General features: G+C 55.6%; 4 protein-coding genes across 4 annotated transcripts in view; 1 reads left to right on the top strand and 3 right to left on the bottom strand.

Moving 5' to 3' along the window:
* The window catches only part of MONBRDRAFT_37137 (uncharacterized protein), a gene marked incomplete at both ends in the record, with an annotated part of 9,132 nt that extends 6,644 nt beyond the window's left edge, over window positions 1-2,488 (bottom strand). Inside the window, 2 exons of the mRNA XM_001745818.1 lie at window positions 122-321; window positions 2,356-2,488. Of these exons, the coding sequence (XP_001745870.1) occupies window positions 122-321; window positions 2,356-2,488 (333 nt within the window). The remainder of the gene's footprint in view (window positions 1-121; window positions 322-2,355) is intronic.
* Window positions 2,489-4,167: 1,679 nt separating this feature from the next.
* Window positions 4,168-9,092, top strand: MONBRDRAFT_37136 (uncharacterized protein; the record flags this gene model as incomplete). Its single annotated transcript, XM_001745947.1, has 8 exons — window positions 4,168-4,264; window positions 4,752-4,862; window positions 4,990-5,156; window positions 5,284-5,378; window positions 5,494-7,597; window positions 7,717-7,813; window positions 8,550-8,793; window positions 8,933-9,092. The coding sequence occupies exons 3-8, from the start codon at window positions 5,040-5,042 to the stop codon at window positions 9,090-9,092; spliced, it is 2,817 nt and encodes a 938-aa protein (XP_001745999.1). The 5' UTR covers window positions 4,168-4,264; window positions 4,752-4,862; window positions 4,990-5,039.
* Window positions 9,093-9,944: 852 nt separating this feature from the next.
* On the bottom strand, window positions 9,945-12,031 carry MONBRDRAFT_25576 (uncharacterized protein; the record flags this gene model as incomplete). Its single annotated transcript, XM_001745817.1, has 3 exons — window positions 9,945-11,095; window positions 11,136-11,239; window positions 11,265-12,031. 3 exons carry the CDS (start codon window positions 12,029-12,031, stop codon window positions 9,945-9,947), a joined length of 2,022 nt encoding a protein of 673 aa, XP_001745869.1.
* Window positions 12,032-14,732: 2,701 nt separating this feature from the next.
* Window positions 14,733-17,445, bottom strand: MONBRDRAFT_32487 (uncharacterized protein; the record flags this gene model as incomplete). The annotated part of the gene is made up of 2 exons (XM_001745816.1): window positions 14,733-16,837; window positions 16,998-17,445. The coding sequence occupies 2 exons, from the start codon at window positions 17,443-17,445 to the stop codon at window positions 14,949-14,951; spliced, it is 2,337 nt and encodes a 778-aa protein (XP_001745868.1). The 3' UTR covers window positions 14,733-14,948.
* Window positions 17,446-17,710: the final 265 nt, after the last annotated feature.

The raw sequence follows: 17,710 nt of genomic DNA, 5'->3' as shown, positions 1-17,710 counted from the left end.
AAAAAAAAGAAAATAAGATTGAGAGGCACTTGTTCGGGATTTGTTCCATGAGGCAGGCCTGCCAAAGGATCAATTGCACTGTGCGTAGTGCATGTCCGAGCACGAAGACGCGGGAGCTGACCTTGGGGGGATGCGTTATTGCATCACGATGCTTCATAGAGCGATGCCTTTTGGCGCAGACGCGATTAAAGGACCAGTGGCCGCAGTCGCAGCAAACAGCGCTGGGAAAAAAGGTGGTCAAATTTTCGTTGGCATGTACAGGATGGCTTTCAATGTAGTGCGCCATCAGCGGATCGCCCTTGCGCATTGAGCACACACATCCTGGCGCAGGACAGTCAATCCAGTTCAGAGAAGGAAAGCACTCGGAAGGGCGGCGGAGATCGGGTGGAGTGGAATGGTGCGTTTGAACATGGCGTTGCTCATTGGAATCCGAGACAAGCATGTTGCAGATTGCACAAGACACCGGAGAAGGAGTCGCCATAATGGCTGCACGCAAAGAAAAGAAAGGCAAGGTGAGATGGTTCACGCATCAATAAATGGCAGCGCATGCGAGGAATGAGGAAGGGTGGGGACTCACCGTTGAGGAGAAGGAAAATGCAACGGAAATTGTAACGGAAGAACGAATCTCAACGGTCAAACCATAAGGGATGACACTTGGTACGTGACCGAAGTTGTCTCGATGAACAGGTGAAAAAGTGTCTCCGCGCCGGAGGGTCAAAGCTTCCGATGACCATTGCAATGACAACTTGATGGCATTGCCATTGTCTGCGACAACAATCCGCGCGTGTCGTGTTGCGACAAGTTTCAGACCAAAAAAAAACGCACGCTGTGACTGGCACGTGTGCCATGGCAACACACACACACACACACACACACACACACACACACACACATGTAAGAAGAAGAAAGCCGTATCACACATTCCACAGGACATGGCTATGATGGGTCAGCAACAATCGGGTCGTGAAGATAAGACCCCGAGACACAGGGAAACAGGCAAGCGCTCAAGCACTGAAGGTAATTGCAGAGGGACACGGTAGCAGGACAACGTCTGCCCATGAAATGACATTGTGTCTTGGGTGCCGTCCCCGACGTTGAATCCCAAATGCCATTCCAAAAAGTGCGTTGCCTGATTGCAAGCATAGGCCAGCTCGGGGTGAGGAAGGGGGTTCGCAGGTTACTCGCTCGAGTCAAGCCCTGGCCAGTGTTCTTGGTGACCAGGCCTCCGTCACACTTGTCCGGGACCCTCTGGGCTATATCACACGATGACGCAGAATGGAGGAGCTTGTGCCCCAGAGCAGAGGGCCCAACAGGAGACCTACTACTGCGATCTCTGCACGCAGGCAGGCGGGAGAGTGCAGTGGATGTCGTGGATGCATCCCGAGCATGTTCAAAGGTGTGGCGGGCCTGGCTAGCTGGGTGTCGCAGGGCATGATTTCGCGGCCTCATGCAGCACCCTGATTTTTTTTTTTTCTTTTCAAAAGGGCCGTCGCGCCAGCTATGGGGGTGTTTGCGAGCGGGAGACGACGCCGCCGGTCTGTGAAGGTATGTCAGCGGTATGTCGATGAGAAGCAAGAAGATGTTGCGTTGCAAAGAAGTGTTTGGCCTTGACTATGACGCCATTTTAGGTCACTCATCATCGTGATTCGCCGTCATATCACGGGTCGCCCCCAGATTCACATGACTGCGTTGTGCACCAAAAGAAACCTCTTGTTGTCCGCTCTCACGCCTTTGGGACACTCAACTTGACAACCCGAAGAGCGTGTAGGCAAAGCCACGTGAGCAATTCGCTGTGTGAAGGGGCAATCCTTGCAGGGTCAATCTTCCCTGCGAACAATGCCTTGCTCGGTTGATTATTTGTCGGAACGCCGCGGTCGGCGGGCGGTGTCGTGCTGGTACAAACGAGGGCACGTGACAGGCAGGCAGGCAGGCAGGCAGGCAGGCAGGCAGGCAGGCGCATTTAGGGGAATCGGTCGAAGCGCTTACGCTGCCCTTTGGCGTGGTTCCGTTACATTTTGGCTGACGGTGCTGGTCTTGACGGTCGTTCATGAAAACATACAGGATTTCGGACTAGAGATGTGTTGTCGAGATGGATTATTTCAAGAGAGAGCAATCAGGTCGTCTATGAATCTTCCCTGTTTTCAAAGCTGAAGAAGAGACAAAGCCCAAACGCATCCCATGTTGAGGGAAACGACTCGACAAAAGGTCAATACCCCACGTTGTTGTGGAAGGTAAGGTGTAAGGTGATGTTTCGTGCAGGTAACGAAGGGCCTGCAAGACCATAGATTATGGGATTTCATGTGGGATGGGTGACGTTGCAGTGGGGGCATTAATGCACGTGAAACCTGTCCTCACCTCTTGCAGCTGCCCGGGATGCACATGGGCGGTTCATATGGCAGCCGTCGGCACGGGAGGGTGTCGTGATCTGGCACAGCGGCAGCGCGCCAGACAGATGAGTCGAACCAAAACGGTTCATCGGTCGGTCCATCCCGGCACTTGAAGTGTATGTGCATGTGCGTGTGTATGCGCGTGTGTGTGTGTGTGATCTTTTAAGATCCAGTAACCCAAGGCTTCGCCTGGTTTTGCAACCATTTCGAGACTCTCATGACGCCCAATGATGGCGCAACTCCTTCGCTCACGATCAGGACCCTTGGGGCTGTCAGTGGATGTCAGTGGCTGAAGTGGAAGGCGCATGCCATCACCCACATCCCAAGCAGCATTCCTCCATCCATCGTAAGTGAAAAGAGAGAGATGTCCTGAGTGACCGCCTCACATTGTTGCCTGTTGCCTCTGTTGCGTCTGCGTGGGGGCGTCCTATGCATGCTACATATATATGAGAGAGAAAGAGATTGAGAGAGATTGAGAGAGATTGAGAGAGTTTGAAAGAGTTGTAGTTAGAGAGAGAGAGACAAGAGAGAAACAGATTTAGTTTAGAAGGAGAATTAGAGGGAAAGTTAGAGAGAGAGACACAGAGCCAGAGTGTTTTAGAGAGTGTGAAGAGATCGAGATACTTTGAGAGAGAGAAGAGAACTTGAGAGAGAGAGAGAGAGAGCCGTCATCTGACCCCGTGGTGGTGGTGTTGTGGACAACAACGGGGGTCAGTGGGACAAATGCACGCGCGCACCGCATTCAACTGCGTTTGAGCCATTTTTCTTCTCTTTGACGGAGGATCGATTGTCTCGCGCACCGCTGCCGTGGTCGATGCTCTTTGCTCCTTGGCCGCCATCGATACACACACCCTTTAGCCGGTCGGTGATCTGTCCTTCTTCCCCGCTCCTTCCAAAGATTCTTTATTCCCCACGCGCTTCAGCCTCTTCTGCATAAGTGCTGTGCTTCTTGCAACCCACACACATTGCTGCCCTTTTGTTGGTGGTGGTGGTGGTGGTGCTTTGCTGGGTTTAAAAAGTTTCCTGACCGCGCCTCGGCGTTTTCGCTTGCCATCTTCAGAGAGTCAGGATCGTAATCGTGTGCTTTGGCTCGACCGTGCTTTTCTTTTCCCCTCGTGTTTCTTGTGCTCGAGAAAGCCTCGGCCATTCCAGGTATGGTCGAGTTGTGTGCTCCTCCACCCCATCTTCTGCACGCCCCAACCCTGTTTGCCATTTGGACACAACCACCGCTTCATTCTCCATTGGTTGGGTGTCTGAGTGTGCATCATCGCCAGACCGAAAGACTTGCCGCGTAACTTGCTGTTTGTTTGTACACATGGCTCACAGCACTGTGCAGCACTGTGCAGGGGTGTGTGTGTGTGTGTGTGTGTGTGTGTGTGTGTGTGTGTGTGTGTGCGAGAGAGCAGTGTGAGAGTCTCACCCTCACACACACACATACACACACACTCACTCACTACATCTTTTTATGTATCGCCTTGTTCCCTTGCTTCTGTTATGATGCGTCATTGTTAGTTCCTACAACGTTTGTCGAGAGTGGTGGTGGGGGGTTTGACTTGGAATGTTGGTCGTGATGACATTTAGCATCCATAGTCCCCAACCACGTTGTACCAAACCACATCACCTTCTCGTATTGAACCCCTCTTTTTTTTTCTTGACTCTTGGCTGCCCGTTGGGAATTATGATCGTCCCCACAACTTCACACACACACACACACACACACACACACGCACCCTGGTGACACCCAACCGGATTGAGTCAGGACAATTTTTGACCTCATGATGCTCGGGTTTTTTTGGTTGGCTCGTTGGTATGGCGCCAGGTCCTTGATGATTGACGCTTTGCTTTCCTCTGGCCGTCTCGCAAACCCTCGAGTCAAGGTGAGAGGTGCCCTCCTTCCTTCTGCTCCAATTTGAGACCTTCGCGCTTTTCCCTCTCTCTCTCTCTCTGTGTTTTCAACTCGTGAAAGGTATCTCCCACCCTGGTTGGGGCTTCGTTCCACCCCAACTGCCTGCTCTGCCCAACTCAACCCATTCCCAGTCTCTCCTCCCACGTTCAAGCTACACTCGCTTCTCCCGTCTCTGAAACAGCTCCCTGGTTGGGGGTGTTGGTTCATTTTTGTGCCTCGCCAGGTCACTGCCATCTTATTATTCTTGTCTGACCCCTTCTCCCCTCCCCAATCACTCTTGTTGCTTCCTCATGACTTGACTATGTTCATCTGTTGTTGGGAAGCGAGGCGACTGGTCTTTGTTTCTGGAAGCACATGCGTGAAGCCCGCTTTTGAGAGCAAAACGTGTGAGGACTCATTTTCCTTTTGCTGCTGCCTTCTGCTCCTTGCATTTCCCCCTTCCCTTCACCCCCGCGCAGCATCAACCAAAGCACCATATCAAACGGCAGCCCAGCTGGAACGTTGTGCCACGGTTGAGCTGGACAAATTACTTGTCACTACAGCCAGTTCACCCTCTAACCTTCCACCATGTATGTGCTTCCGACCCGTGTACTCTCCCGGCACCCGGCCCAAGCCGTTCTTAGCAACGATGCGAGGCACCTCCCGTGACGACCTTTTCCCTCTCTTGCTATCCCTTGCTGTCACCAATTCACTTAGGTACGGTTTTGTTGCCGAGGCGCTCGTCGAGTGGCTTCAAACGCGCGACAATGCCGATGAAGAAATTGCCAAAATCCTCGAGCTGGCGCGGTGTCGACACTGACATTACCTTCAACACAGCACAACCCGACGATGAGACCCTCATTTGCGTCGCCGTTTCTGCAGAGGTGCGCGCTTTCATCCCCTCGCCGGCGCTGAACGGTTTCGTTTCCCCTTCTCGTCCGCGGCACGCAGCCCTGCAGCTGCGGTGTCTTTATTAACTTTCCTTCTCTGCCCGCTCGTTCTCCCCTCCAGGTGACGGGTCTCACGGTGGAAGAGGTTCTGTTTCAAACAGGCCTGTACCAGCTCCCGCCCTTGATTCGCAAGGGCTACCTGCCTTTGGCCCAGAGGTATGGAGCTGCCGGCCGGCCGCCACCCCAAGCCATGCATATACACATGCGCTTGCTGGTCTTGGTTCACTCGCTTCCCACTTATTTGGTTCTTGTCTTGCCCCTTGTACTCTAGTTTGGGGGATGATTTTTTCATGTTGTGTCGCAACCTGGACACCATGCACATGAACTTTGCCAACGTCTACCCCTCCATGTCCGGTCCCTCCATCAACGCATTTCGCAATGAGGATAATACCATTCTCATGCAGTATTTCTCCAGCCGCGACGGCATTCGTCCCTACCTCTGGGGCCTTCTTACCGCTGTTGCCAGCGCTCTTTTCGACCTCCAGCTCGAGTTTACCACCATCAAGCGCCGTGAGGACGTCGGCTACGACGAGTTTACCATCAAGACAGACAACATCGAGCGTACCTTTGGCACCCGCATCAAGACTCAAGCCACTTACTCTTCAAACAACGGCAACCTCAATCTGAGTCCTGATACCCTCGATGCCCTTTTTCCTTGGCATCTGTCTTTCAATCGCGACTTCAAGGTCACTTCGATCGGTAGCAACTTGGCCAAGCGTTTTGCGAAATCCTGCGTGGGCGACTCTTTGGACGCCATTGCTCGCGTGGTGCGACCCTACACCATCAAGTTTGAGTTTGACAAGAAATCGGAATGGGATGGTTCTCAGATGGTCTTTGCAGTTGTCCGCGACGATGCCGCGAGAGACGAGCCCGTTTCTATGAAGTGCCCTGTCACTGGCCGTACGTACGAGCTCACTGGAGCAGCTGCCGAGCGCTATCGCCGCGTCGGTGTGGCCAACCTCAAAGGCCATCTCTTTCTCAAGGGCGAAGTCCGCTATGAGCAGGAGATGGACGTCATGGTCTTTGTTGGCACTCCCCACCTCAGCAACTTGGAGGAGCTCAAGACGTATGACATTGACCTCGTGGAGTTGCCCGTCCATTCTAATGCCCGTGACATGGTGTTTGCGCAACAACACTCAAGCGCCACGATCGGCATGGCCAAGGAGTTGGAGGTGCTAACGCGCGAGCTTGAGGTTGAGCGTGAAAACGTCAATCGTGAAAAGATGAGGATTCACGAGCTCTTGTACAGTATTCTGCCTCCCACCATTGCCGACTCGCTGCAGAAGGGCATCATGCCCGGCGCCGAGCGTTACGAAAATGTTTCACTCCTGTTCTCCGACATTGTGGGCTTCACCAACATCTCCAGCAATGTGTCGCCCACGGATGTGATGGCCATGCTCAACGAGCTGTTCTCCAAGTTTGACGTACTTTGCGAGAAGCACAACGTTTTCAAGGTCGAAACAATCGGGGATGCTTACATGGTGGCCAGCGGTCTACCCGTGGCCAATCCACGCCACGCAGATAACCTCGCCGGTTTTGCCGTGGACATGGTGGCGGCAGCTGCCACTGTCTTGTCACCCATGGATGGCGAGGCCTTGCGCATTCGCGTCGGTCTTCATTCGGGTGTCTGCATGGCCGGTGTCGTGGGCATGAAGCGTCCGCGCTACTGCCTCTTTGGCGACACGGTCAACGTGTCCTCGCGCATGGAATCCACAGGCGTTCCCGGCGCTGTGCAGTGTAGCTACGCTTTTTTGAAATCTCTTCACAAGCGCTCCGAATGGAATTACCTCACCCGTGGTCGTATCGCGGTCAAGGGCAAGGGTGAGATGAAGACCTTCTTCCTCCTGGGTCGCGAGAACGGTGACGTGCAACTCGAGGCCCCCGACGTCGAGGTCCTAAAAGCCAGCGGCCCCTCCACCCCTGCATTGGACCTGCATCGTGATCTGCAACGCACTGTCTCTCCAATGCCGGGTGCGCAAGCCATGTATGACCCGCGATTTGCACTCTCCACCGGCCCTAGCCTTTCCCAATTACCGAGCTCCATGGCCTTGGGGTCTGATGTCCCGCGCAACGTGCGCCGCGCTGATGCTTCCATGGAAGAGGAGGAATACTTCACCGTCGAGATTGACATGGATGGTCAGGCCCTGACAGTGCCCTTTGCCAGCGGCTTTGCCACACTGTCGGAGGTGATGGCCGATGTGCTGGAGGACGCACAGCAGGCCAGCAAGTATCGCTTCTTCACCGATGCCGCGTATTCGAAGATGCTTCTTTCCTCCATGACTCTGCGCCAAATTCAATCCGCTATGGCGACAACGGGGCGTATCAAGCGCACCAGCCGGGTTCTTGAGCTCTACCTTGGGCCCGTGCCAGTGAAGGTGCGTGCTGAACAGTGATGGCGCACCGCACCACATACCACATGTGCAGAAGCAATCGCTTGTTGCACCACCTTCAGGTACTTCTCTCACACACGCATCTGGTTTGGAAATTTCCTTAGGACACCTCCCCGAAAGTGGTCAGCCACTCCACCACCATGCAGGCTGGTCCCGACTTTGCAACAGCAACTCCGGATTTGTCCTCACTTCGCATTGGCGGTGAGCCCAAGGTGGACGTTTGGAGCTTTGTGCATTCACACATTCTCTCAGTGATGCCCACATCACAGAAAAAGGGGGCGTCTTCGTCTTCCTTGTAGTTGCTAATCACACCTCATCTCTGGTTCCAAAGTTTGCGTGTATGTGTGCATGAATGTGAATGTGAATGTGAATGTCGTGATCATGTCAGTGACTCTTTGGAGTGCATGTATTCTGCTCTTGCGCGCGCCTCGTTGTTCCGAGGCGCATTGCAATGAGAAATGTTGGCGCTAGGCGCCTTTGCACGAGCCTGCGTATTTCTACTTCCACGCGCCTCGTCTTTCTTAGCTTATTCACTTGTTTCCCTCGTGGCCCTTGCCTGCGGCTGTCGCATCGCGGATGCGACTATTTCTTCTTTTGCTTGTCCTTCATCTGTCTTTTTCTGCTGAGAACGAGATCAAGTTGCCTGGTTCTGTGCTCGCCAATAATGGCCGGTGCAAACCGTTCGCATTGGGAGTATTTCGGGCTTCTTCTCACCCCTACTAATTGAATCTTGATTGATCCAACAACCCGCTTGATGTCCCTCATCAGCCAAAGGAAAAGTAAAAAACAAAAGGTCTTATCAGATTCAAGTTTGCAGGTTCAAATGACATTGTAATTTTGAAAATTGACGTCGAGAACAGCTGTTACCAACACCCCACCTGGAATGAGGTTGTGCATTTTTTTTCTTTTTCTCGAACAACACCACACGAAATGGCAGCGCGACGAGGAGCAGTGGTGGCGGTACGGGCGGTTCAACAGCAGCAGACTGCGGTTCATCAGCGACGAATGGCTAGCTTTGACAGCTTGCTTCGTAATTCGGCGCTCTTCAAACTGGACAAGGCCATCTACGGGCGTCATGTTCTCGGCACCATTCAGGAGAACCTCCATGACAAGGTCGTGGTCGATGTCGGCCTCAAGTTTCCCGTGACCCTCCTCCGCAAGGAGATTGGCTCGGCCGCCAGGTACGTTCGTCGTGTCAGTGTTAGCCCGCGCGCCATCCTGTGGAAGAGAAAGAAAGAAAACGTTCCTCTTGGCGTCGCTCGCCGTTGCTGGTGCTCTATGTTTCCAACCCACTCACCTCAATCCTTTTGGTTTCGGCAGTTATCATCGCACACAGCCGGGACGGCGTGTCGTTGTGCAGCTGGATGACCCCGAGTTGACGGCGCACTTTTTGGGCGATGACCGCCACACTAGCACCATGCAGGCCAAGGGTTCTTTTGTTCGCCTGCCCCTTGACATTGAAAGTAGCCTGCAGGCTTAAAGCGCCTCGACCTGGCATCGTATGGGTCTGCTTCGATAGCACGTTGTGGCAGTCCAGCCCTGGCTTCACTCATAGGGCTGCAGCTGGTTGCAAAGCCTTTGTTGGACTGGCAATGTTTAGTCCCAAGCCCGCCCCGACTCCAGACGCGAACCCGATCACCCGTGCCTCTGTCGTTCTTCCTGCTCGTTCTTTGTATCATATCTTCTGAGTGTGCCAGTTTTCCAAGCCACGGAGTGGCATTGTGTTTTTGGCTCGTTTTAGGCTGAAGCAATCAAACCCGGCGCCTGTCGTTTGCCGTTAAACCGTGTGGTCTGGGCAGGCAGGCAGTGGTTGCAAGCCAAGCATGCTGGCTGGCTGTGGCGGTGCTCCCTCAACGCCTGCAGCCATGCCCCGCACTCGTGCTCTCTCTCAATCAATTTCAATCTTGATCATCACGGCATGCTAACGGCGTGGCGACAATGACAGTCATAGCATTGTTGTTCAGGCCATGGACCAGTTTGAAACTTGGTGCTTGAAACGATGCCGACCCGCGGGTTCAAGTTTTCAATTTCGATGACCCAAAGCCAGAGGGACGTTTATCAACACATTCAAAGGCATTTCCTAGCTGGACAACCAGGTGCTGGATGGAAGCCAGCCTCCAAATCAAATACACAGTACGCTCGAAGAAGACAAGCCAATTTTAAAACAACTCAATCGCTATTTGGGATTGAGGGAGATGAGTGCGGCGCTGCAGTCGGCACGCACGACGGTCCCAAGCACGGCTTGAGGTCTGAATAGTTTAAAGCAAACAAGCCAAAAAATGACAACAGAAAAAAAAAAATTAAAAAAAAAGGGAATACCGGCTGCTGCCCATTACATGACGAGTGCGGAGAGTCCCAGGCGCTGACAGAGCAGCAGCTCGTAGACAAGCGACAGACGGTCCCAGTTGAGCGGGGCCAGGCGCGGATCAGCAAAGATAGGGCCGCGAATCCATTGATCTCCCACCACGTCAACCACACGGACGGCCAGCAGGCGACCCTGCCGAGCATACATCATATGGTAGCTGCCCTGAGGCACACGTCCTGAGCCGCTGAGGCGAACGCCAGGAGTTCCAAAGCGTAGCGGCGAGCTGACAAAGTTGCGAATGTAGGCCTCGATACTGAGGTCTTCGGCCCGCGCATTTCGAGCGTGATGATTGCGCACGCACAGCATGTAGGTACGCTCGTCAAAAGCAGCCGGCACCATCGTCACAAGAACCGCGGCACATGCGCTCACCGAACGGCCGTTCATTGTGGCCATGCGACCAACCAGGTCATGGCATAGAGAGTGAAGACTCATAGCCGCCAGCTCGGGCTGGGGGGGCAGGGCCAGCAGTTTGTGGCTCTCGTTGCGAGGTGGAGTGACGGCGGCGCTGGCACTCAAGTCTGGCCGTGAAGCGCGGTGAGGGCTCGATGTTTGAGGGGCCACACGTTGGCTTGCGCTGTTGCTGGCGGGCGTTTCCTGGCTTGCTAAAGTGTCACTCTCGCCGCCAGCAGGCGAGTTTTTATTCTCGCGATCGCCTCCGCTTGCTTCGCGACGCAAACGCCGGCGGCGGCCCAAGGCTGAGGCATAGACGGTCTGAAGGCCGGCCGCACGATCTGGTCGTCGTGCACGATTTCCAGCAGCACGAGGCTGGCTGCGCGCCTCAGTGGCGGACAAGGCCTTGCTGTCATTTCTGAGGGGCGTAGTGGTGGTCAGCAAATGGCTTGCAAAATTGTGCGTGATTGCGGGGCTTTTAGGTGCCGCTGTTTCCTCACAGAGGTCATAGAGCGAAGTCAACTGAGGGTTGACCGTGGTGCCCGTGATTTGGTACATGGCAAAGCGGAGCATCTCGAGACGATGCTCTGTTTCAAGGGCTACTTCAGCGCTGGCGATTGAGATCCTAGTCGGTGGGGAACGCGGGGTGGAAGACGATGAGCCACCACCAAAGATCATGTACACGAGTGCAAAGAGTAGACTGGAGCACGAGTGTTGGCCACAAAAGCCTACCGTGTGCGCGCGAGGCCTTGGCGCGTCCATGTGCACCCTTGACTGTGGAAGGGAGCGCCAGCACACATGAGAATGTGAGCAGTATCAAAGCCAATTTCGGCCTCGGTGAACAACGGGGCTGACGGGTTACAAGCAGCCACCTGCACATACCGGTGATAGCCCGACTGCACGAGTTCCAGAAAACGCTCGGGGGTAAGTTGGGCAGCCTCCATCTCGTTGGGGAGAGCGGGGCTCCAGTTGAGGGGCACGGAGGGCTTGGCAGGCCGGGATGCAGGGGAGGCAAAGCGCATGTCCATGTTGATGGGTTCGGCCTTGCACCGCTTGGGAGCAGGGGCAAGATCCAGGAGAGGCATCAAGGGGTCAGGCTGGTTCGTGCAGCGTAGGGGACGGGAATCGGAAAGGCCGGAAAGGCCAGGAAGATTGTGGGTCTCGGCGGCTGGCATAGTGGAAGGATAGGTGAAGGCGTTGCTGCCGGCGTTGGCCGGACCCGGGGGCGTGGCACTTGTGGGCGTGCCTGGCTCGGCCCAAAACTTGCCATTGCCATTGAGTGAGACGGGGGTGGTTAGAACGGGCGTGTTGAGGGCGGACCAGAGGTGTTCGAGGCCTCGTAGGCTCTGGCGTGGTGTCAGTGGCAAAAGACCCGCCGAGGGTGAAGCTAAGGCGAGGCCACTGGGCTGCGCGTGGACCTGATGGTGACTGGTGCTGGGCAATCGTAGAGCAAGGGGTTCAGGCATGGTAGGGGAGGTGTCAAAGAGGGCCAGATCGTCGTGGTTGGCATTCAGTGCGGCTTGCAGTAAATCGGGTTCTGGGGTTGATTGATTCGATGAGGTGTGGGGCAGATCGATGAGAGGCCCGCTGTCATTCATGAGGTCACGCAGCACAGCCGAGTCGAGCAGATCCGTGGGCAAGCAGGCGTCCATCGGCAAAGCCATGGTGACGAGTTTGGGCTGACAGCAGCGAGCGTACGGCAGCGGGTTCAATGGCGTTCAATGGCGTTCAATGGCTTGTGCAAAGGAATGGAGATGAGATGGAGGGGGTGAGGAGCACGACGTGGCCAAAGGACGTGGGCTGGTCCGGCTGGTGGCTCTGAATGAGGCAGATGGCAGCGTTCAAAGCTTTTGGCCACAACCACTGTGGGCTCGGGGAAGACGGCTGGTGAGCGATGGCAGGTTCCTCGCGGGTGGGTGGGGGCGGGGTAAAATGCGGCTCATGAAAGCGCTGGTGTGCCTCAAGCATTCACTGGTCAGCTTATTCCAGCAGTGGTGTAAACCCTGAAACCGCAGGAGCAGGAGGTGAGGGAAGGAAGGCATTTGACCGTTGGAAAGGGAGGGGATAAGGAGATGCACAACGTTGCCTGACCTCCAGGAAGGAAGACAGAAGGGGAGGGCATGTTCTGCGTGATCGAAGGACAAAGGCGACGACAGCAGAAAGTAGAAAGACTTTTCCTTGCCCTCCGGCCAGACAGGTAGGTGTGCATTGGAAATGAGGAGCAGACAACAAACACCAGTAGTCGCCATGGATCAGAGGGGGTGGTGCTTGTGCCCGAGTGCGTGTGTGCGTGTGTGCGTGCGATATCTCGTTTGGCACTAGGGCAGGTCCCTGGGAGACAGAGGCACATGGGAAAGACCGTTCGCATCCAAAAACCATGCCAGCTCAATACACCCACAAACAAGGAGCAGGCGGCGACAAAAGTATTGTGGGTCGGCCATAGTTTTATGATCGGACATGTCAACGTGCCTCCGCACGTCTACGAGCGTGTAGTCTCTACTCATCAGTGACGACAGGTGGGGTTTCTTTTTTTGGGGGCACAGGCAGGGCCCAAACCCACAAAATTGTGCGATGAGGTCAGGGGTATGTGCGCACCAAACCCTCCATCGGCGGGCGGACTTGACCCATTTCCTCAAACCTCGCTCCGACCATGTCCACGAGGCCGCGACCGTCACCTCCCCGTCCTGCTTCAATGTGCTGCCCGGCTGCGGTGTCGCACCGTGCTCATGCCCGCCGCGCCGCGACCCTCCCACTCGGCATGCATGCAGGCAGGCACCTACATTCCATCAAGGCTCCCTACAAAGTCATCTACATATCTGTTAACAACAGCTGTTACCGACATTTTGATGCAAGACTAAGAGTCTCCCTTGTAAACTCGGTGGAGATTATCTGACAAGTCGATAGGCTTGTCAGCATGCTGACAACTCGGCATCCCGCCCGCGACAACCAAGTGTCAGTTTTGGGACACACGGCCGAAATGTGCCAAAATTTTGACAAAGGTTTTGAGAATTTTTTCTTGCGTGCATTTTTGTGCCCGCTCTGTTGCCGTTGTGTTGGGGGTGGGGTCGCCTGCAACTCTGATCAGCTGCGCGCTGCTTTTCGGCTTGCCTGCGCTTGCGCACGATGAGCCGCTTGCTTCGTATGTATGCTTTCTTCTTGCGATGACCGATGACACCAAAGTCGACGGGTGGGTGGGAAGAGGTGTCAGGGACTTGCATAGGTTCGTGGGTTTCGAGTTTGTTGTGATTTTGTTCCTGAACGCCGCGCGCCGTCTTACACACGCGACATCACACACAACATGGTGTCCATACTCCTTCGCCTCCTGGTTGCCTACTTGTGCTTGCCTCCTCAAACTCTTACGCGTCTCCAGCCCCTCATTCGACCAGGGTTTCATGTGCTTTCGCTTCACCGGCAAGAATGGAATGACACTTCGCCCCCTCTCACGCGGATATGGACGACGCTGCTCAGGCTGCCTGCCGTCGTCAGCCCATGCATGTCCCCAAAATACCATCCTCCCCCGACTGCTCGCATTGAACGAAAATAGTTGTGATCATGGGCGGAGCCTGGTGCCACCAGCGTTCTGCGTTGTCAACTCTGGTATGGCACGGGCGCGGCGTCCCATTCGGGGGTTGGCCAGCGCTGCCCGGCACAGGTGAGCCGGGTGTGGAGAGGTTCTCAGGCACAGAGCAGGCCTCTCAAGAAGCACGCCACGTCTTTCTAATGTGAGAGGAATATGACCCATTTCAAGCGATTCATGCCGCAATGCCAGCAAATAAGCCTCGGCTTGCTGTTTCATCATGCGCCTGCGAGTTGCAGCACCACAGGCAACATTAGAGTGTGTGCGACTGGCACTTGCCTCACTCGGGTGGGGCGGTGCTTCGCATGCAACAATGGTATGGCGAAACATTCGATCTCAAAACCCCTTTCTCAGCAAACGTGTGCCACTGCCTGTCTGCTGGCGTGCCCGACTTTCAGCAAACCTGGTGTGCCCAAAGACCACGTCACATCGCCTGCGGCCCCAAACAGCGTCGCCAACGTCCAAACTCAAAAGAATGCTCGTCTCCGTCTTTCCAAACTGCACAAAAGCGCAGACACGCGCGACCATCTTGTCATGCCGGGTGAAATGGTTATCATGTTATTACTACCATGAAGAAGATCAGTATTATTATGTCTTCCTCGAACAAAAAAGAAAGAGGCAAAGTCACCCCTTGACCTCTCTCAATCCAGCAGGCAGGAGCTAGATTGCACTGCTTCTTTTGAAGGTGCCAAAGGCAGCACAAGGCTTGACTAACAATGCTGTCCATGTGTTTGTTTGATGCTCTCCCCATCTTGGCTCAAGGCCGGATGGCATTCTGAAACGGTATACCAAGCAGGGATGAATCAATTCCAACGTCACGACTGAAAGCAAAGAATCAGCGCGACCAGGCGACAAGAAGGCGCACGTCGGCCCAGTTCAGGAGAGCAGCGACAAGAAAAAAAGAGAAGAAACATAAAATGGCCACCGCCCCTCCGATCGGCTCAACTCACACGTCTCGCTTGCAGTGACTAAAAAGCCACCAAACAAGGAAGGCACCTTTTTTTTTACAAGTCACGGGCTGCAGCCATGGCCGCGGGCAGGAGCTTGCTGAAAATGGGAGTGCCGAGACCCGTAGCGGCATCCCAACCCTCGGCGGCAGCAAAGCCGTACTTGAGCTGCTCACCGCCGCGACCAATGGCGTTGGTGCCCTTGACAATGTCCGTAAAGGCATCCGAGTTTTGGTACAAGAACGGGTTGAGGTAGCCCATCTGGGGCTTGCCCGCTGCAAGACGCTCCTCGTTGATGAGGGAGATGAGCGCAGCAAACATGGGGCAGGAGGCCGAGGTACCGCCGACAGGCTCCACCTCGCCATTCACGTAGACCTGGTAGCCCTCGCCCAGACCCGAGACGTCGGGAGTAGCACGGCCCGTGGCAGGGAAGGAGTTGGCCGGAGGAAAGTTGGCGAGCGAACGGCCCTGAGCCACGTACGCTGCCACCACCTTCTGCTGCCACGTGGCGTTGGCATTGGAAAAGCGGAAGGAGAAGCCACCACCGCTGCCAAACTGGTCCGAGGCCATCTGCTCTGAGCCAGCCTCACCCACAAAGCGGGTGGCACCGACAGCCGTCACCCAGGGTGAGGAGGCAGGCCACGACGGGAACAGGGTGGGCAGCTGGGAAGGAGGGAGGACGGCAGAGCCACCAGAAATGATGCTGGAGGAAACATTGGCCGTCGCCGTCACGGTTTTGTAAATCTTGCAGGTACCCTGAGGCGGTGGTGGTGGGGGGTTGGGGCCGCTGGCGAAGACGGCCTTGAGTTCTTGAGTGTAGGGGTCGGTGAAACGCAGCTCCAGGGGAGTTGTCTCGCCATCCAGGTAGAGAGCAGTGCCGCCAAACTTGGCGTGCTTCAGCAGGCCAGCGCGTGCAGACATGGTAAAGTTGCGCAGCTTCTCATCGCCCGCACCAGAGTATTCGGCGCCGAAATCAATGTAGGTGTCGGCAATGGTGCCGTTGGGGCAGTGCACCTTGACCTTGCCACCGCTGACGGAGACATCACCGTTCAAGATGTACACGTCGCGTGACTTGAAGTACTTGGCGTCCTCTGTCACCTCGCAGTGGTAGTCGGCGTCGGTGAAACCAAGCGCGCGAGGAGCCGGCGCGGCCATCTTGGCCTGCACGGCGTTGCTGGGGGGATACCAGGTCCAGCCCGGCGCACCGGTCTGCTGAGCCATGGCACAGCACTCATAGGCCTCGGCATTCTCGGTAGTCTGGAGCTCGCCCTTGGTCACTTCGACGCCCTTCTCGCCGGGCTTGGAGGGGTCGCACTGAGGCTCGGTGAAGCCCGAACCAGAGTCGCCAGAGGAGATCAGGACGGAGATGCCCTTGGCGGCAAGCTTGGCCCAGTTGCTATCCACGGCTTGGAGGTCCTTGTCCTGGCAAGAGAGCTGGTCCAGGTCACCCTGCCAACCATAAGAGATGGAGTTGACCAGGGGCACGTCGGCAGTGGTGAGGAGCTCGGTCGTATACACGTTCAAGTCGTTGCAAAAGTCGTTGTTGGGAAACTCCCAAAACTGCGTGGCCACGCCATCGGCCACACCCATGATGAACTGGATGTCCAGGGCGGCCTCCACAGACGAGCCCTCAACGTAGGGGGAGCCCACAAACTTGGCAACCTGATCGTCACCCGTCTGGGCCTTGGGAACCTCGGCCTTGAAGAAGGACACCAGGTCATTCTTGTTCATGTACTGGGCCTGGAACTCGGCCACGGCCTGGATGTTGGAGCCGTTGCGGTTCACAGTGGCGCCAGAAACATTGTACGACTGGGCAATGACAGCCGGGGTGACGGCGACAACATCGCCCACACTGCGCACAGATTCGCGGGGTGGGATGGGGAGACCATGCAGGCCAAACACCGTCTCGACGGCGTCGGCAATCTCCGCTGGCAGCGTGTAGGCACCTAGTAGCAAGAAGAAGCGAGACGCACACCATGCCGAGCAAGGTCGTGTCAGCATCAGCCTGTGAGTGGACAGGTCGGCAGATACCACCGCCGTCATCTCGAGGAAAAGGTTCCGAGGGCGAACAAAAGTACAAGAGTCCACGAGACACGAGGCACCAACCGGCATGGATCTTTGATTGACCGTACTTCTCACTCTTGGCCAGGGCAAAGGTGGTGTCCAGCAGGGCCTCAGCTTGAGCGACGGTGCAGATGACCTCCACGTTGTGAAGGCGCACGCTAAAGGCAACCTTGTTCGCCTCGAGCCACTGGATGACAGCAGCCATGTGCTCGGGGCGGGGGGCAGTCAGATCGGCGATTTGCTCCGTGGTCAAGTACTGGCCGTACTTGCTCGAGGTGGGATCGGACACAGCGAGCGCAATCTCAGCCAGCTGGTCCAGGTTGCGCTGCTTAAGCGCAAACGTGAAGCGGATCTCCTGCTGAGAATCCACGGCATAGCCCGACTTCCAGAAGCAGGGATAAGTCGGCGCTGCAACTCGCACAGAGGCCGCGGCCGACGAGGCCACGGCCACGGCAAGCAGCACCGCCAACGCGGAAGCTTTGGCCAACATGACGGGTGACCCAAAGGTGCCGCAGACAAAAATCCTAAGAGCACCATGGATCCACCCCCCAAAAAAAGCGTGAGTTGCCAAAGGAATCCCCCCTCCCCTGGCTATCTCAGTTGAAGTCACGCCGCCTCATCAAACCGGGCAGCCGCTGCCATTACAGCCACAGTGCCACAGTGACAGCCGCCGCCGTAATGATGATCAACGGGGATCGCAATGATGATGATGATCGACCAACTACTCACTGGCGCAAAGGGGAAAATGCTATTCG

Source organism: Monosiga brevicollis, genomic scaffold (assembly GCF_000002865.3).
Source record: "Monosiga brevicollis MX1 MONBRscaffold_10 genomic scaffold, whole genome shotgun sequence".
Classification (NCBI taxonomy): Eukaryota; class Choanoflagellata; order Craspedida; family Salpingoecidae; genus Monosiga; species Monosiga brevicollis.
Note: the sequence above shows the minus strand (reverse complement) of the source record. Positions and strands in the feature narration are given on the sequence as shown.